The sequence below is a fragment of the Macadamia integrifolia genome, chromosome 13 (genome assembly GCF_013358625.1).
Source record: "Macadamia integrifolia cultivar HAES 741 chromosome 13, SCU_Mint_v3, whole genome shotgun sequence".
Lineage (NCBI taxonomy): Eukaryota > Viridiplantae > Streptophyta > Magnoliopsida > Proteales > Proteaceae > Macadamia > Macadamia integrifolia.
The window spans coordinates 9,650,693-9,671,491 of NC_056569.1; the positions used below are offsets into that span (position 1 = coordinate 9,650,693).

A 20,799-nucleotide genomic window follows, 5' to 3' on the forward strand; every position below is an offset into this window, starting at 1 on the left:
TTCGAAATTACCTGTGTGAAACTTTAATTACTTGTTTGATGCTTAGATTTGATGCAACCCATCTTACAAACCCACCCATGTTTCCAACAATGTAATTTGATTTATGAAGTAGATATTCAGAAGGGGTAGGGTTTTGATGAACCAAAACAAATGTTTTCTGATGTGAAGACTGATTAACTATGTGGACAACCTTTTTATCTCTTTCCAGATGCCCCATTGTGATTTAACCCTAAAGTTTTAGGACAAAACTCTTTTTTTTTTTTTGGGGAGGGTGGGGGGGGGGGGGGTTCACAGTTCTCCTGTTGCTCTCAAGCCAAGTCTCAAACCTTCCCCAACTTTTGGTACAATCCATGAATCTATGAACAATTTTTTAATTTCCAAGAGTACTATGAATCAAACATTTTACCAAAAAAAAAAAATGATTCAAACAAAAAATGAAGTCCTGGTTTCAATCATGACTGAAACTGAAAATATAAAATTCAGTTCTGGAAAATCAATGGGTTGATGTGTCAAGTCCTGCAGGAACAGCTTTGCTTTACTTTTTCCATAACTTATAAAAGGATTTTAAGATCCCTCATCTGGAAAAGTCTATGTATGAAAAGCTGCTTGCTCTTACCTCTTGTTCAATCTAAAGTGGACTCCCTCAGGTGAAACCAAGCCAAAGCTAACCCTGGTCTTACCTTAAATCATGGCCAAATGGTAGTCTAGCAACAGAAAAAAGAAATGGGCTTAGACTGACTTGTTTAGCTTACATTTCCAGTATTCATATTTTTAAACCCTAAATTTTGTTCTTATAATTTTGTTGTTCTGGTTGCAACAATCACTGAAGGCAAACAATCTCTTTTCACATGGGTCTGTTTAGGGAAGGTGGTTCACCATGTTTCAGCTACAAGGTTGGTTGATCTTGATTATTCAAATCATTGGGTTTTAAAAATTTTGGCCTATCGCAATTACATGATCATCAATTATTTGATTCTCTCTCATATATTATAAGGACGTACCTAATGCACGAGGCTTCCATTACTACAAGGTCTGATGTTGCAATTCTGTTACTTAGATAGTTAAGAGGATCATGTGGGTTGTATTCTATCAAGTTTCGATGCTAAAATCAATCAGAAAACCCACCATGTATTGGAATTTTTTTTTTTTTTTTTTTACTATTTAAATCTGAACCAAAATTAGCCCATTGATTGTGGCACATAGATACTGCCTTTGGGCTTAAACAAACAACATGAGCCAATGGTAATGTTGACCACACAGCCACAAATTTTGAGATCCAATTAACATTCTATATGAAAAAAAAAATTTATGTCCATAAAATTCCAGCCCTACTTCACTTAGCCAAAATGGCCCATTACCTAAACCAAGACCAACCCACAAATTTATAGTACCCGAGTACAATTTGAAAAACCAGTGTTACAATGAGGAATGAGCAGCTACAAGCTTATCAGACCAGCCTTATTCATTGACATCCCTCTCAGCTGTATTACTATTAAAGGCTTCACAAATAGTTTAACATTGTTAAGAAAAAAGTTGCACTACTTGTGATCCCTAATCATGGTATTTGAAGGATCACCATCATTGTCTTATCGACAATTTAGTGTAACCATTCGACCTTAATCACGCTTTAGTGTCACCAATCAACAATGGATTAGGTTTCATCCCCTTAGCTGTATTACTATTAAATTCTTTCCAATAGCCAAACTTGTTAAGGAAAAGCTACAGTAGTGATCTTTAATCATAGTATTTGAAGGATCACACCACAACTATTACGTATCCCCTTTTTGTCTCAACATATTGTGCTATGTAGGGGAAGCTTATATTAAAACCATCTTTTAAAGGAGCCCACCTTAATCAGATGGCTTCTATTATTTGGCCTTCTTTTAGTGAGAAATGGGATCAATAAGAATGTTAAGACAGACTTCACTTTCATACCTTATCTTGTAAGCCTAATGAGTATTTACTGTTTCCAATCCACATGTGAATGAATAATTCATTTAACTTATTAAAAAGGGAACACTATTGCAAGAAATTATTATATGATGAAAATTGATGAGTGAAAGGTGCTGACATATATTGGTTCTCTACATGACAAAACATAGCCTATTAAGATAAGGTTGCCAATATATTTAATTGAGTTTTTCAATGAAACAATAAAGCTGGTAACATTACAAGGTGTTCTAGCATATTTTAAAAGAAAAGTATAACTTGGTAGCACTAAGAGGCAAAGTCATTGGATCTTATACATATCAAAGAAAAATCATTTTAATATTGAAAATATTGTAGGCATCTAGACTCAAGACCCTTTCAACTAAAAAACAAAGTTGGTGTGACCGTATAACCAAAAAATTCTATATATCTAGTGGAAGATTTGCTTCTTTGATCTTCAATTAAGATTCTCTTTCTTTTTATGGGGTTAATGGATTCTCTGGGGAAGTGTGGGGGCATCCAGATCCCTCTAGCACACGACGAGGTGCAGTGAGCATTTCACGATTGGGAGGTCTTTGAGGTGCATGCCCTGGGTAATCTCAGTCGGGGGATTCACTGCACCCCATCCGGTGTTGGAGAGGATTAAGATCCATGTGATGACTGCCCCCAAACACATGCTGGGAGGAGGGGGCAAATGGATTACCTCGCCTCCTATGGAAAACAATAACGCCCCTTAAAATCCACAAATATTATTGTGAATAAAAAAGAGGCAAAATCCACTAGCCTTACCCTATTCACCCCCTCTAGACTAGATAACAATGTCTTCTTTCTTGATGCTTTTATATGTGCTCCCATTGTCACATGTGCTAGTGCAAAGACTGCACTTCCAAATAGAAAACTCTTCCTCCTTTTATGTTATGGGTTATACTAGTTACATCCTCCTGTTCTTTTATCTTGGATGCAAGCCCCTTGTTATTAAATTCTCCGAATTATTTGCTAATAATTCTGCCAAACAGAATTTTACCGAATTTTACGAATAATTCTGTCCGAATCGAAATCAAATAAAAAATTCTCGAATTTTATAGACTTTTTAAAAATTCATGAATAATTTGGCCGAATCGAATTTTACCCGAACTATAACCTAATTTTATCCCATGTTAAAAAAAAAAAAAAAAAAAAAAAAAAAAAAACTTTATCTTGAATAAATCAATAAGCCTTTAGAAAATAGTGTGGTTATTATGCATTTATTATTTAATCTTTTTTTTTTTTTTAATAGAAACCAATAAAGTTTATCTTTTCTGAGATAATCTCTCACACTTCTATAAAAAAATCACTCACCCCATTTTGGTTTGACCAAGTCTTACCGTCGTTACTCTCTCTAGTCTTTAAGGTGAACAGCATGGTGGGTGATGTGGGTCTAGCTGAATTTGTTCTCAGTGCCCTCCTCTCCGTCTCTCTTTCTCTGATTCAATTATTTGAGTAATAGAAAATGAGTTTAGGAAAAAAAAAAAACTAAATATCATAATTTTTATAATAATTTTTATCTTTAAATTTTAAAATTTTATTTTTATATCATTTGTATGTTATGTACATATGATAATTGATAGATAATATGAAACAAGTATTGCAAATATAAAAAATAACATCCGAATTTTTTGTCCGCTTTTTATTTTTGTAAACAAATAATTTTCGAATCCGAACTCAAATTTTACTATCTTTGTTTTTTTGACCGAATCATTGAATTAATGAAATGCATTAATTCAAATAATTCTTCATCTGAATAATTATCAAATCCAAATTTAATAACTATCAGCAAGCCGCGATTTGAATTTGGATTTCAAATCCAGGCCTGGGCTGGAGTTGGACCCTATTCCCAAGATCTCTTAGATCATATGTTCAATGTTGGCCCACTCTGCATCTGGGTCAGCCCAGTTTGTATGATAGTGTTCTCGTGGAGGAATCACCATCCTCGATTTGCAGAAGACATGTGTAGGTTACCTTTCCAACCGTTCTATCCGTTACTACTGAACCTTGAAAAGGTTTCTGAAAAGCTGTATTTACTTCAATGGTCTTTGTAGAAGTGACCCAATTGTGTAGCCATCTAGTAACCACTCAAATTTTTGCTATAGAAGATAAATGCCCCCGCTCCCCGCTCCCCACTCCCCACTCCCCACTCCCCACCCTCAGTTTCTCCCTCACCTACTCATCTTAATTTCACCCTTATTTGAGAGTCTAGTTTCTAGTGATACGTCATACATGATCCAAACCTTCACTATCTTTGGATTTTCTCTCTCTACTTCCCTCGTTGATCCCTTTTTTGAAGCTAAGACGATAAGGAAGTGAGTTATATAAGTTACAGACCTCAGAACTCATAACTGAACATGTGGACCTTAATGGTCCAATCAAAATCTACCGACTACTTAATAAAAGATACTGGCCATAAATCCTCAATCTCTGTTCCAGCTGGTCTTGCTCTTCCCTGTCCGAATAATCTATTTCACCTTGAGATGCAATGGAAATCCTTTCGATATTATGATTATATTGAGTTTCAGTCAAAACCCAAAACCCACGTTTGTTTTTTCTCTGGTGGGTCTGTAATATAAAATGTTTTTGAAGTGGGTCTTCATCCAGGTGAAGAGGGTTATGGTGTTTGCTTCATGTGATTGATCAGTTTCTCGTTGGGTTTTGGTTGTTGATGAGAATGGTGTCAATCATGTGTCGGAATTTTGATGTTAGCGGGGCTGGGTTAGATTTTGTTGCTTCTGGGTGCTCTTCCAGTCGATGTGGAACTTCTTATATGGGATTCTTCTTCAGGAACTGCACAAAGGAAATAGCTAGGAGTATTAATAGAGGATTTGGAACCCGGAAATTGGTATACAGACGGAATAAAAGTGCTGGGTGTAGAGGACTTTCGGCTGCGCAGACCCCTGAGGCATTGCTGAATGGTATTTGTTTTAATGCCAATGACAGTTATGCTGGTTCTCATGATTTTTGGTTTGTTAACTGTTTTTCTCTAAAATCATTAGTTCACTTCCCATTTAAGTTCATAGGCTTTCTGTGACTGTATTTGGGTTCAAATTTCATGTTTTCAGTGGTTGCTCAAGATCCCAAATCAACATTGGATGTCGATCTGAAGCCTAGTCCCCCTGTTTCAGTTACAAATTTAATGGAAGTGGTTGCTGATGACCTACTGACTCTGAATAAAAATCTCCAGTCAGTAAGTATCTAGTTGAATAGTTAGAGATTTTCTGATAGAAATTGAGTTTTTGTTTCATAATGCTTCCCCTATCTTTAGGTACTTTTCTTCACTTCAGTATAATTTTTATGGTATGTTGATTGGATGCTCATACTTATTTTATTTTAGTTTTATTACATGTTTGCCTTTTTATTATTCAAAGTTTATTATATCTTCGTTGAATCTCTTTGTTGACCTCTGTTATAGCATTTCACGTGTTATCTGACAACATCCTAATAGGCACTACCATTCTGGGAGGGGCTTTGATTGATGACATAGTAGATGTTAGTCTTTGTGATTAGCAATACTTTTCTGGGTGGGACTTTGATTAATGACATGTCAGATGCCCTGAAACACTCTCCTCTCGTGGTTTTGCGAGGGGCTCAGTGTCTCTTCAGTGGAAGTGTTTGTCAAGAGGCAAGAAAGCAAACATGGAATGAGTAATATATGGACCCCATTGGCGTATCTTTAAAGAATTTGTAGCAAATTGAATCTTAAAACCTACTTAAAATGCATTCGCTAATAACGGAGAAGAAAGGAAAAAATAAATGGCCTTTGTTGATTCAATTATCTGATGTGCAATTCTTCACTCTATTCTAGTTACAAACATCACGAATATAAGTAAAGAATCTGACATGTTTTCTTGTTACATCTAAACAATCCAGTGGTGGAATTTTGAGTTTTTAACGACTGGATTGTTTTATTGCTCCTTTTTTCCTCCTTTCTCTGAATGATGTTTCATTATTGGAAAAATATTACAGTAAGTTCTAATCATCTGTGTAAGATTTCTAAAGAATAAATTTCAAAAGAAAATTTAGTGTTGCATATCTATGCTGCTTCTCTGAGGTGTTTTATTTCTTGACATTTTTTTGGGTTGCATTATGCCAAATGTCTTGGTTAACATATTAATACAACAGTAGGCACCTCACTGACATGAATTATCCACTTGGTCTTGGTTCATGTGGTAGACGAGATTGCAAGGCCTATTGGGTTTATCAACAGATGTTAGCATTCTGCATGGCCATGATGTACTCTTTGATATTGTTGTGAAGGTGTTGCCTTGGTCGCCTAGGCTGGCCCCTTGGTTACCTTGTTGGTGGCACCTTGTGTCCAGGCCCCCTCTAATGCCTTGGTTGCCTAGTTGCCTAGTTGCCATGACAACTGTGCTCTTTAGTCATCTCCCTTGACTTTCTAGCAGTGCACCTGTCCTAGTAGCATGTGCACGCTCTTCGGCTTTCGGCATTAATTAGGTTTTCATTGAGCATATCTAAATGGACATCTAAAGCCGGAACCACTATGTAAATAGATCTATTCAGTTATTTTAGTTGACACACATGGATGATCAACTTACTGAATTGTTTTAACTACATTTAAGAAGATTACATGATCTGGAACTGCTAGTTAACTGTTAGAGCAAACACCAAGAAATACGAAAATAAACCAAGACAAATCATACAACACAGAGATTTAACGAGGTTCACATACCAATGTGGTGTACTACGTCCTCGGGCGAAGAAGAAGATTCACTATGCAAAAGAGAGATTACACCCAAGTAGCGGCGAGAAAACTCGCCTCTGAAACCCAAGCTCGGAAAACCCCCAAATTACAATGACAATGCTCAACAAGGCGATAGTACATTATATACTCCAAGTTACGAGTCGACCCATCGGGTCGCAGTCAATCCAGTCTGTAATGCCCTAGCCCCATTAACCTTGCACAATATTATCCTGCTTGGCCCATGGGCCTCAAGGCTTTAAAACGCGTTGTGCCATGTTAAGGAAGCTAGAGGTTATTAATTAGCTCAGTAATCTCTCCCTAGGCGATGTGAGACTAAAGTTTGCACACCCTCACCGATCTCGCAATCCCCCTGGTGCTTGCCATATTCTTGGTGGGAGACACCTCACCGATCTCCCAGGCGGGTCTGGTACTTGCCGTATTTTGGGCGTCACACAATCAAACCATACCTGATCTCAGAAAACTTCTCATTCGGGTCGCCACCAAAATATGTCGGAGTGGGTCAATCTTCAAAACGGGTCAAGAACATTAACTGAAACTTTTTTCTGAGTAACTAAGAACAAGTCACCTAGACACTTTCACCTGAGTTGGACAGTTTTCTTGGTGCTAACCCATCTTTAGCTTCTAAGGATTTTCAGTGTTACTGCTTCTAACCCATCACATCTTGGTGAATATCAGCAATGTTTGTGCACAAGTCACAGAAGTAATTAGGAGTCAGTGGCTTGTTCCAATTCAGGTTCTTAGCTTGTGGTCAAGAGCATCACATCTTGGTGAATATCTGGTGCTCATGATCTCTATCTTCTCTGTCGATTGTGGATAAATTGGCGTAGGAAAATTTGAAGTGCTATCATTTTATTCAAGATCTAAACACTAAAAGCTCAATGCTGATAACATTATATTTCTAACTTTGTGGTGCTAGTGTTTAAATAATAGAATTAGATTCATTCACAGTCCCATTTGCAAAATATAATTCCTGGATGAGTGTTCATTTATAACTTTTTTTTATCTTTCTTCTCCATTAAGTGATCCAAGCATAATTTTGACTGGGACCTTAGAATCCTGAGATGATCATTGCCACGAAGTGTCTAAAGTGCAACTTTGACCATTTTCAATTGTCATCATATTTTTTCCTGTAATTCATGTCAACAATGCATTACCCTGACCACTCAGGGTTGGATTCCAATACATATGTACTCTATCTGAGGTTTACAGAATTTTATTGTAAACTTGATGGCTTCAGTTAGTTTGTACTTCATCAATGCAGTCTCAAATCGAGGATGAAAATTCCAATTTAATTTGCTCATTTTTCTTTCATGCTTACTAGCTTGTTCTTCTAGATGTAGGATTAGTATTTGCTAATCTACCTACTATGCAGAAGGTCACATCTTGCTACTCTGAATTTGACTCTGCATTAAATATTAAACTCTTCTGCAGCGCTTCATATTTTCTTTTTTACTAATCAATATGTTTATTAGATTGTTGGTGCTGAAAACCCAGTTCTAGAGTCTGCGGCAGAGCAGATATTTAGTGCTGGCGGAAAGAGACTACGACCAGCTTTAGTGTTCCTAGTATCAAGAGCTACAACAGAAATTACAGGGCAAAAGTAAGTGTCTTTTTTTTTTTTTTTTTTTCTGGAGATGTATTCATTGTTCATGTTGTTCTAAGAGACTTGATCTATATACTGTTTCAATCCAGGGAAATCACCCCAAAACATCGGCGTTTAGCAGAGATGTATTCATTGTTCATGATCCACACTGCCAGCTTGATACATGATGATGTATTAGATGAGAGTAGCATGCGAAGAGGTAGGCCTCCCATCTAATGTAAAAAATTCCTTTTGTCTATCAAATTGTTGACCCTCATGTAAAAGGTGGCTATGCTACCTTTTAAATGGAATCAGATTGTTAAAGAAACTTTTGAATCAGATGCTGACCATGGTTAGCAGCCTATTCCATGATATCTTTTCGTGGGAAGTCATCAATTGACTTAGCTATCATAGGTAGAAGATTTCATAATTCATTTTATCTCATAGCATCTCTGTTTCATTATAGCTTTAAATCACTGTCCTAAGAGTACATCTTCTGCCTATGAACCTTGACACAAACATGTGTCAATTCCAGATATGGATGCAATTCGTTAGACAGCTTGCCTTGCCAAGTGTAACATCTCAAGATATCTGTCAAGTCTATCTTTTATAACTGGAGCCTGAAGAATAATTAAGTTCTTGTTTGTATGTAAATAAACTAATAGTAAGGTCATTGCCATGAAAACTAAGTCATAGGTAAAACAGTTTATAGCTAGAGTTAAATGATACATAAAAAATGGTACCTTGTAACAATAATTGGGGGTGTAATTAAGGAAGTTCTGTGTTCTGGTTATTTGCATATTTAACACATAAGCATTGAGTCTTGAGTCATCTTTCTAGTAGATAAATGGGAACAAGGCCCATGACTTGTCTTGAGCCCCAAAACCTCTACCAAATTGAGCTACCAACTGTACCTTAGTCAGGACCAGAGTGTCTAAATATTATCTGATTTTGATAATCCCCCAGAAATAAGATTGTGATTCTCCATCACTTAGTTTAAAGCTAGCATTTTGTATTAATAATAATTAAAAATAATAATAAAAAAAAAGGGCCAAAGGGCACATTTTAATAATCTTTATTGTGAAGATAATTAGCTAACTCTCCTACGGAGGCTGAAATATTGACAAGGAGGTAAAATACACCCAGTTCATGTGGCATTGATATCACTTTCTTTTAGTCACCCAAAGGGCACATTTTAATAATCTTCATTGGAAGATGATTAGCTACCACTGGAAAATGCATTCTGAGGTTTATCATGAAGATCTTGCAACAAATAATGATAACTTAGGTCCTGGCAATAAATGTAGTCATCTCATTGTTCACACCATACTTTTGACTGAATTTGATATATGAGATGAAATCCTCGGAGACATTGGACTTGATCTATACAGGGACTAGTAGTTGTGATGAATTAGAGCATTAAGCTCTATTAAGGAGAAGAAGAAGAAGAAGAAGAGAGAAGCTCTCAGCAAATAATTGCTGCAAATGGTTTTAATCGAAGATCAGCAGTTCCTAAAGCCTATCAAAGGATGGCAGAGCACATGGATAAAACTGAAAAGAATAACAGAAAAGGAAGTTATTTCTCTTATCTAGGAACTATTTCTGTTGTAGTGAGGATATGTGCCAGGAATGAAGTATCATGAGACAGGCATCTGGTGGAACACCATCAATATGCACTGCTCATCTGCTCAGGCTTCTGGAGAAAAGGGAAGTCAAAAACTGCTAGTTAGACTGGAGAACGTGTTGCATTACTTAAATATCTGGGAAGATATGCGGTTCATCTAGGCAAGCCTGGAAGTACAGCAAGCTTGGAGTGAACCTACCCACAAGTTGGATTAACCTTCACTCTGGAGTAAAACATTTCATGGTCACGGTGATTGTTGTCACCATGAAAAGGGGGATGAGATGATACCAGAATAGACAAGTTGAAGCATCAGGAATTGTGGAATTTGACGAATCCAAGGATTGAATCTACATTCTAAGCCAGAATATCCACGAAGTTATAAATGTGGTCCAGCAAGAAAATATGACAGAAATAGTCCCCATAATGTAATGATTCTCATGCATTAACATTGGTGGTTCTGAAATATATCCTACTTATTCCTACCTTGCAAGGAAGTTGAGGAAGATGTTAATCATTTTCTAGTTCCATTGTCAATTTCATCAAATCTATAAAAAGTTTGTCAGAGTGTATTTGGGGTGCGGCTGATCTTTCTGATACACTTTGCCATTCAATTTAGAGGATTGAGTACTAACACAATGGATAAAAAGGAAAATTTCATTTGGGAGATTTAACTGATGCAGATAGGTTTCAGCAAACCTATAATAGAAGGAAGAAGGGAACCAGGCCACCAAAATAGCCTACGGTTCTCCCCATTTGGAACCTTATGGTTCAACTGACCTTGGGAACCAGGCCACCAAAATAGCCTACAGTTCTCCCCATTTTTGTTTGTTACCGTTTCACCTAAAGGCTCGAACTTTAATGGTCTGGCCAGACCATTGGTCTGGGTGTTTTTTGTTCGTTACCGTTTCACCTAAAGGCTCGAACTTTTACAAAAGGGCATCAATGTATACATCAACTCTCCCCTGCAAGTGTAGGCCAAGATCCCATGGTTCTTGCATGTGGTGCTCAAAAAGTTTTAGGAACAATCATTTGAAACAACAATGATCTAGAAAATTCCAACAAATGACACTCTTTTCTTTCAAGAACACCATTCTATTGAGGGGAATATGAACAATCATTTGAAACAACAATGATCTAGAAAATTCCAACAAATGAAAAACATGTTCAGAAATTTTTCTTTTTTTCTTTCAAGAACACCATTCTATTGAGGGGAATATGAACAAGTGGTTTGATGAATGATATAATGCTCAGAACAAAATGCAAAAATTTCATGTTCAGTAAATAGTTGTCACGGCATCTAGGCGACCCAAGGCATTGGAGGGGGTCCAAACGCAAGGCGATACCAAAAGGATAACCAAGGCGCCCAAGACGTCCAAGGTGCCTAGACACCTAGGCGAAGCCTTGACAACTTGAGCATATTCAAGAGCTTTATCAGAACGAAACACCTTTAAACAAATACCAAAATTACATTTTTAGAAGACTGACAAGAACTTTAATGATCCTTTAGTAAATATAACCAATTTAATCCAGAGTGATCAACCATAAAGGTTACAAATGATTTTGGTTTCATAAAAGGCAATCTGCACCTTTAAAGAGACGTATCGAGCTGTATTGGTACCATATTATACTGTATCGGCCAATACGGCTCGATATGGTACTATACTTACCGTTATAGTTGGGTTTTTAAATGTTTGGGTATCGTATCGACCTGTACAATACAGTCCAATACAGATTGATATAAAAAAAAACTTTTAATAGTGTATGCATCATATCGATACCTACCGATACCAATACTGTATCGGCCGTACAATATGATGCATACCGATACTTAAATCATGGGAAGGATCAAGTAAGGAATGATCATATGAGAACTAATTTGAGAGTTGATTTGATACATGATAAGCTGCGAGAAAGTTGTTTGAGGTGGCATGGCCATGTTCAACGGAGGCCTTTGGATGCTCTTGTATGGAGGAGTGATTTAATTCAGATTGAAAGTGCTAAAAGAGCCATGAGCAGACTTAAAATGACTCTAGAAGAATTGGTGAGGAAAGACGTGCACAACTTAGGCCTTGTATCAAGTATGGCCTCAAACAAAGCTGACTAGGGGGGTTAAGGATCCAACTAGCCAACCCCATTCAGTTGGGATAATGTTAGTTGGTATGAAGACTAACGAAAAGAAGATTCAATGTTAATTGAGGAACATGAAGTATTGAAGTCAAGAATGAAGAAGACACCATGACCAAAAAGGTGGGGTAGGGGAGCCATCAGCAAGGATGACTTTAGAAATATAACAAGATTTTGGACATGGGAAAACACTTATGGCGTACTAGTCATATACTCATATGAGAGGAGACACCTAAATCAATAACGTACAAAAGGAGATAAAGAAGCTAGGAGTGCAGCTCTACCTTTTATGTGCTTCTGTAGCAGTAGATGAGTAGGTGAATGATTGGGTCTCAAGCTGTACTCTCTTTGGAAGATTGTGATGATCCTTGCAAGACAGATACTTATTGACTGAATCCAGATGAAGGAACTGGGTTAGAATCATTAGATGGTACCGTTTCAGAGTTAACCACTAATGTACTGGCTTGTATAGCTCACTAAGGCTTACCATACTTTTCCCCACACTTGTCAATTGTATAATTTTTCTACCACATTGAGTACGTTGATAGAAAATTTGGTTAGGTTGTTATCCTCCATGAGCACCAATCCCACATCTTCAACCTCCCCGTGAACCACGATCTCTCCCAAGAAATCCAAGACCTCTGCCACAACCTCCATTGCCAACCACCAAGGCCGAGCTTTCCTTGGAATAGAGGTGATGTAGATTTAGTGAGAGAGGGGAAAACACCTCATTAACAGAAGGAAACTTTCTTTTTTCTGGTAAAAATATGACTTTTGACATTCTGAAGTCAGGATTTAAATTTTAACCAAGAGAATAATACAGTCATTTGAAATTCAGCATGCTGACTTTTTAACTGTTCCATGTTTGTAGTGATATCCTGTAAAGATTCAGTTCTTCCTGCATGCGCTTAAGTGCACTCTAGCATTCACTGATAGACTTGTCAACTTGTTTAAACTTAAAAGATCTTTTCATAAAGATTGTATGAGTGAAACTTTTTTGCATGAGAAAAAAAATCTTTTTTCACATCATCCCAAATGCCTTTTCTTGTAGTATCGCGCGTAAGATGTTGCAGCATGGAAGATTTCATACGTTCCATAACCAAACCAGTAATGTATCATTCTCATGCATGCAATTATCATAGTCTTTGGAATCTTTAGGTGGAGATTTTGAAGTTAAGTTGATGTAGATCGAAGGAGGAAGAGAAGAAAGCTAGCCAGCATAGCCCATATTGAGGCTGATGTAGATTGATTCTATTGGAGGAGATACAGCAGGAAAAAGGACGAGCCCAGCCAGACCCAATCAAGCTAAGACTGGCCAATCATCCCAGATTTTGGAGGACAGCTGTAGAATCAAAAAAAGTCCTATACAGATTTCAGTTTGGAGGCTTAGTTTGTATTTATTCAAATCCTTGGGAAGCAAGGCATAAAGCTGGATTTATTGGAAGAATTTTGAAGTTTTGCATCTTAGTTTCCTTTGCAATTGAGAATTATGGATAAATGAATGTGGGGAAGCAGAAGGGAATGATCCAAGTCCCTCTTTCAGAGATTGATTGTTTTTGTTCATGTCAAGATTCATCCGTCGAGTGGACGATATGCAGTACTGGCCCATGACGACAGGGACTAAGACTATCTGGGGGTTAGGAACATGTAGTAGCTAGTCTCAGTCGAGCCTTTATAGCTGTCTCCCCTTCCTTCCATGAGATATCAGTCTCTTAGGGAAGGGAGGAGCATAGAAATATGTTGATCCCCATGAATGTTGCCTCATCATTCTCTATTGGAAAGGCAGGTTGCATCTTTGGCCACGACCCGGGTTGTGGAGAAGCAAGGGTTCATAGATTTCTTGCTTCTGTTGGTCTTGATCTTGGGTCACTTGCACCATCTAGTGGCGCCTGACTTTGGTAAAGCGAGTTGACCTCGTTTCAATCTCTGTTGTTAGTTATCTTGTCGCCGTTTGATCCGGGTGGCCACGAACCAACCCAGATCAACCGGCTTCCCAAAGCACATTGGGATATGGGACACATGTCTAGTTCTCATTCGAAAGGAATCGGCATCAGAGTTGGAAGGGCGACGGGGCGACCAAGGTGTATCGAAGGTGCCGGCCAGGCGGCTAGGGATCAGATCTTTGGAACACAGGCTGGGTGGGCCGTATGATCGGCGGACCTTTCACTCAAAGCTCTTTCTCAGGGTTTCTCCCTCACCAGGCGGGGTGCTATTCTTTGAGTAGTTACAGCACAGTTGAAGCCTTGTTTGAGGTCGATATGAAGCCCTGCTACTTACTGTTGCTGCTGAGATCTCGAGAGGTATTCTACCTGCGGCAGCTACTGAGGAGAGATTTCTGGGCTGTAGTTTCACCCCCATATCTCCCTGACTTCTTCTTCATTGCATACTAAATTTTGAGGACCATATAAGGGCCCTAATGAGAGAACTCGACCAGAAGCTTGGTCTTTTATTTGGCATGGTTCTGGAGTTATTAGAAATCTCCATATTTTGACCTAAGTTCAAGAACCTGTGGATCTCTGCAAACCAGCCATCAACCCAGGCCAGGATTTTGAGATTTATTAAGCTCCTTATAACTCACCTTTGAACTAAATTTCAGCCCCTCCTGGGATTTGGTTTGTGAGTTCTAATAATTCTCAGATTTGACTTAAATCCCTGATTTGAGGTATTGTATTCTGTCCCTATTTCTGATCTGTTGCAGGGAGTTACTTGCTGAGTTCTAGGACTTGTTCCAGGTTGTTAATAGATCCTTAATTGTTGTTTAGTCTGTGGGATAGCTTATCAATTGTTTATTCCCTTTATTCTGTCCTAGCTGATAGGCTGCTGTAGTGAGTTTCTATTATTGGTTTGGGGGGTTAGGGTGCTGTTATCCCTACCTGTTTTGGAGTTGTTTTTTGGGGTTGGGTACTTGTATTCATCTCTACATTGGAGCCAGCCTTTTGTGGCTGGGTTTGGTCCAATTCATGGGCCAGGTTTGGAGCACATTACTACACGATATCTAGTCCTTGCATGGTGATATTGTTTCTAATTTTATTTCTAGTATATTTAGATTAGCAACTTTCTATTTTTAAGGTGGTTGTAATAAATAGGCAACCTATCTGGCTATCTCACTTTATATGTGGTAGGATCTTATTAGTTACTATTTTCATTTGAATCTAGTTTCTAGTTTCCTTATGTACAAGGTAGCCCTACAACATTTGTTGGACTGTTCTTAGATGCTTTCCATCCCCCCCCCCTTTTCTAGAACACTATGTAAGGGCCTTAGAGCCTACCCCCCACGATTTTGAATAGTTGAATGAATTTTGGCTTGTCCATTGTTATTGCTGTGAGATACAGTTGAGAGGCCTTTATGGTTGGTGAAAGACTGACCAAGTCCATAGGTGAGAGGCCTTGGTCATTTCCCCTTTTTCTTTCCCCTCTTCCTATTTTTCTTTTACAACCCTAGGCCTTGAGAAGCTGTCCGAGACCTATTTCTAAGGATGAGATCACTGCCCTGCGGTGTTATTGTAGTGAGGTTGCTGTAGTTGATATCAAGCTCTGTTGAAGCCATTCCTGCCATCCACATACCCTGTGCATCTTGTTTTGAAGTTCTGTTGCAGAAATTTTCTCTTTTTTATTCTCCAATCTGTCCAGCAGATCCTTGTGGGGTTTTAAAGAGTTCTACTGTTGGAGACCCTCCATCAATCAGAAACCAAGCTCCCTCTAATGCTTTACTGGATTTACTGTTGGTTGGTACTGCTGGAGTTGGAGGGCACTGACGGATCCATTATTACCTATTCCATTAGACTTGAGATTTTATGATATCCCCATCAGTGTGTGACCCCATCCCTGGAATCTTAGTCCCAATTGACCTTCCTACCATGAGATCCATGCCCAAGTTCAAGTCTGGTTCTGTACTTATTGCCTGTTCCTGATTTCAGGTCCAGCCCTTTGATTTGTTTTCTTTATTTTTTACTTTTCATTTTTTTGAGATCGATTCTTGTCAGTTCCAATAGAATAGGAGATTGCGATATATGTTCTAGAATCGTGTGGGTTTTGGATCCAAGATGGGAGAGATTTCAGATTCACCTGTTCCCTATCATTGCTGGTCTCTGTGTAGTTTGTACATTGAAGAAGACCCATGGTGACAATATTTTAATTGCCACCACAGCCCCTTCATTTCCCATAATACCCCCTTTATAATCTTAAATTCTGTTATGTCCTTTATTTTCCATTGTTTCCAAGTTCTCCCCCTTTATTTCATTAATAATTCCTTATCACTCCTTTCTTCATTTGTCTACCTTTGTAATCCTCTGACATTCTGCTTAATTATTAGTTTGCCACCCCTTGGCTTATTTTGATATAATTCAAATTATGCTGTTCTCTACTTTATTTATTTATTTTTGTACCGGTGCTTTATATGAAGATCCATCCGTTGGATTACCACCAATTTTTTAGTCATATTTGTTTGACTGATCACTCCACTTGATCAAAAGATCTCCTAGATTGGATTAGTTTTTCTTAGGTTTCTTGGTAACCAACTAATTTGGTGGGCATGCCGCGTGTTATGTATTGCAAATCAGCCGTTGCATCAACTCAATATTTTTGGGGATTATTGTTATTTTCTGCAAAGAGTATTTGACCGGAATTTGGGAAACATCATCATCTCTGGTTTTTGCTGGTGGTTCTCCTTCCTACAACTGTGTTTCTGCCCTGCTCTCGTTCTTTGGTTTTATTGTAAAATTTATCTTGCGGTTGTATTTCTTTATCTATTTTGATCTGATCCGTTGCTGTTATTGATGCTATTGCGGCTGCTATTGATTATGGGAGTTATGTGTTGCTCATCCTTCATGATACTGGTTATCTATTCGTGTCATTTGCTTTTTTATATAGCAACCTTATGCTGTTATTTTATGGTTCACAACTACCTAATGCTATATTTGTGGTTCAATGCTACCTTATGCTACTCTTTATGTTGTGATTCGTAGCAACCTATGCTGCACTTTTATTTATCTTCTTTGTGAAGATTTCTACTTGCTTTTCCTGAGACGGGCTTATGATGTTGTTGCTGCTATGACATTTTGGCCTACAGTTGGTATTCTCTGTCGCTTATTTCTTCTTTTGTCTGGATTTATATGACAAGAAGTTTTTTTCTACTATTGCTACGATGATTGCTGTCCTTGTGTTGGTACTGCTACCAGAATGAAATTCTCTGTGCTCACTGACATCTATAACTGTTATATATGTTCAAACTGGAGCCTTTGATATATATATATATATATATATATATATATACTCCAGCTTGAGGGGGAGTTTTAAAATGTATGGAGTGTCCTCGTCAAGTCGTGAGAGTTGTGTTGTCTCAGAGTTGGTTTATGTTTAGTTTTTAGTTAAGTTATTTACTTTCTTTGTAATTTAACAGTAAGTAGGATTCTTAGTTTAATATAAATAGTGGGCTTAGGCCACAATAGGATCATTCCGAATCCTATCATGGCTCCCAGGTCCTAGTTGTTAACAGTGGGTTTTGTCACTGTAAGTTACTAAATCTTACGAATTTCATGATATTGTTGTTATATCTCCATCTAACCATCAGTTTGATGCGATCCTTGAGGGAATGTTGATGTATAAATTGACGCTGCCCTTCCCTAACGGTTTGAGCTTTTAGGTGAAATGGTAGTGAACATGGTATCAAAGTAGGGAGTTCGAGTGTTCGACTCCTGGGAATGCATTGGAAGAGTTTTTCCGACATTCCTTCTCCCTCCGTGCCACACGGAGAAAATACTGCATGAGCTCCATGTGCAAGGACCATGGGGTCTTGGCCTTCATGTGTGGGGGAGTGCTGATGTAATACATTAACACTGCCCTTCCCTAACAATTCGTTTTTTTAGGTTAAAAGGTAGTGAACAAGTAATGTATTTATTCATTAGACCTCACCTTCGACCCAAATTAGGTTTTGATCTGCCCAGCAGTTTGCTATATTTTGATTATTAATAAATCTGTCACCTTATGAATGTTGCGACCTGGTGGTCAAGCGGTTGAAACAGACTCGACATTCTCAGGGTAAGGCTGCGTATTTCTCGCCCCACCGGACCTCGCACATTGCGGGAGCCTCGTGCACCAGGTACACCAATAAATCTGTCACCTTAGTTTCCGTCTTTATTCCTTCTATAATAAACATTGGATCCCCATCAAACCTGGGGATATTGCTCCTCTACCCCAACTTCCCAGTCGATCAGAACGTGGGCTTGATTTAAGCCGTGGTTCCTTAGCCATCATTCTCCTTTGTAGCTGGAATTTCTGCCCTATGGCTTTACTTGTGGGTTGGGTTAACTTTGTTGCTTTTAAGTGAAGTTATGCCCTATCATAAATACTAAAGTTTTCCTTTTGCATTGATGTAGACCTTCACATCTTCTTCCCACAGTAAGTAATTAGAAGCACCACTCAATTTTATAGCTGTGATTTTTAAGAATCACCTTTCATAATATCAAGAAAGCACACAGAATAGAAGTAGTTTCAGCACCAATATATCGAACCAGGAACAGACATAAGTTGCAAACCAAAACCATTTCACAGAACAGACTACTGGAGGGAAACAGAACCAGATTCCAGAAAATAATCATAAGTAGATCAAAATGTTTACTTTCAGAAAGGAATCCATTGTATTGTATTGTATTTCAGTACAATGATTTCTGCTTTTCTAGACCAATACAATTTCTTTTTGCCTGTAGACTATGTATGGTTGCAAGGGATATTTAAAGAGAAGGGGAGTGAAATTTTCAAACTTAAAAAGGATCTTTTGTAATCATCACCCTATGTGATTATATCACTAACTCCAAATCATTCCATATTTGGTTATTAAATTTCACATCATTTTTCATCCAAACCCTTTACTATAAAATATAAAATAAAAATTACATGTAAAATGTATCATTACTAAATATGGTAAAAAATCACATAATTTTGCATCCAAACCCTTCGCTATAAAATGTAAAATAAAAATTACATGTACAATGTATCATTATTAAATATGGTAAAAATTTTAAGTAATTTATAATCACATAGGGTGATGATTACAAAAGATCCTTTTTAAGTTTGATAATCTCACTCCCCTTCCCATTTATTCCCCTTGCAACCAAATGGAGCCTTAAGAAATTCCTTTAAATTAGTTTTCTGTTGAAACAAGCTGAGCCTGTGGGAAGACGAGATGATCTACACCATATAAATGATGATGGTGCATAACTAATGTTAATTGCTCTCCTGGTCTCCAGGAAATGTTTTTTACATGGAATGGCAAATTTGACCATCATTTGGTAGATAGCAATCCTTTTAGCTGCTGAATCTTATTTTTATTTCAGGGAAGGAAACCATTCACCAACTGTATGGTACGCGGGTCGCAGTACTGGCAGGAGATTTCATGTTTGCGCAGTCATCATGGTACCTTGCAAATCTTGAAAATGTTGAAGTCATAAAGCTGATCAGCCAGGTACACGTGGAATACCTGTCAATTCCTATTGATTAAGCAAACCATTTATGTTGCTGTGGCTTACCTTCTAACTGTTTCAAGGAATTCTGGCAGGTCATTAAGGACTTTGCAAGTGGTGAAATAAAACAGGCATCTAGCCTGTTTGACTGTGATGTTAAACTTGAAGAATATTTAATCAAGAGCTACTACAAAACAGCCTCCTTAATTGCTGCAAGCACAAAAGGTGCTGCTATTTTTAGTGGAGTGGACATCAGCATACGTGAGAAAATGTTTGAATATGGGAAGAACCTTGGCCTATCATTCCAAGTTGTTGATGATATATTGGATTTTACTCAGTCAGCGGAGCAGTTAGGGAAGCCTGCTGCCAGTGATCTGGCAAAAGGAAACCTGACTGCACCTGTCATTTTTGCTCTGGAGAAAGAGCCAAAACTGAGAGAGCTCATTGAATCTGAATTTGTTGAGTCTGGTTCCTTGGAGGAGGCTCTTGAATTAATTAATAAATGTGGGGGAATTGAAAGGGCACGAGCTTTATCTGAAGAAATAGCTGAGCTGGCAATCCAGTGCCTGCAATGCCTTCCTATGACGGAATTCAGATCTTCACTTGAAGGAGTGGTGAAGTATAATCTTGGACGAATTGATTAGATGATTATGCCATTGAAGATTAGAAGTAGAATGATCTCAAGCTTCTCGAAGTCTCTCCTGCCAGATTCAATATACTTATTCATTGTTTGCTTCTTTTCCCCCTCGTTTCTTTTTTATTTGCTTCATCCATACCTACTCCATTTAAGCTCATCGTAGTGCCTCCTAGGGCATGAGAAGTGTTTGCTGAAGCCAAGAACTCCGTACTTCATGACTCTGCCACTGGAAATTTGTTCAGTGAAATAAAGACAGCACCAAAAATTCTTCAAGCATTACCTTTCAATTTTAATACCGCATCTGGCATAAAGAGTAGGCAATATAGGTTATAGATGTTGAAGTGTTGGGACATGATCATCACATAATGTAATTTATTGGGTATTTGATTTGAAACTTTTCAGATCTGTCTTGAGAGGGAGATGTCATTATTTATGTATCAATACTTTCAGAATATCAATGATCATCGTTCTCAACTTCTTTCTATTCCATTACTAGTAATAAGCAGCAGCAAAGACAAGTCAGGGCACTTGTGCTTGGGAATGGGAAATGCAGTTTTGAACCTGTGTTGAATAACAGAGATCCAGAAGAGCTGGAAGTGATCAAATCAAACATAAAATGAAAACTTCTATAGTCATTACCTGTTAGTGCTCGATCCCAATCTGCTCGGACCTACACAACACAGATTAGTCGTT

At 37.9% G+C, this 20,799-nt stretch overlaps 1 protein-coding gene across 1 annotated transcript; it reads left to right on the top strand.

Moving 5' to 3' along the window:
* Positions 1–4,214: 4,214 nt before the first annotated feature.
* LOC122059732 (solanesyl diphosphate synthase 2, chloroplastic-like) lies at positions 4,215–20,580 on the top strand. The gene is made up of 6 exons (XM_042622748.1): positions 4,215–4,874; positions 5,022–5,146; positions 8,155–8,282; positions 8,375–8,484; positions 19,344–19,471; positions 19,565–20,580. The coding sequence occupies exons 1-6, from the start codon at positions 4,625–4,627 to the stop codon at positions 20,111–20,113; spliced, it is 1,290 nt and encodes a 429-aa protein (XP_042478682.1). The 5' UTR covers positions 4,215–4,624; the 3' UTR covers positions 20,114–20,580.
* The last annotated feature ends 219 nt before the right edge of the window (positions 20,581–20,799 follow it).

Coding starts and splice junctions, on each gene's coding strand:
- LOC122059732 (XM_042622748.1), top strand. CDS start 4,625: ATGAGAATGGTGTCAATCATGTGTCGGAATTTTGATGTTAGCGGGGCT. Junction 5,147..8,154: donor TGAATAAAAATCTCCAGTCA/GTAAGTATCTAG, acceptor TATGTTTATTAG/ATTGTTGGTGCTGAAAACCC. Junction 8,485..19,343: donor TGAGAGTAGCATGCGAAGAG/GTAGGCCTCCCA, acceptor TTTTTATTTCAG/GGAAGGAAACCATTCACCAA.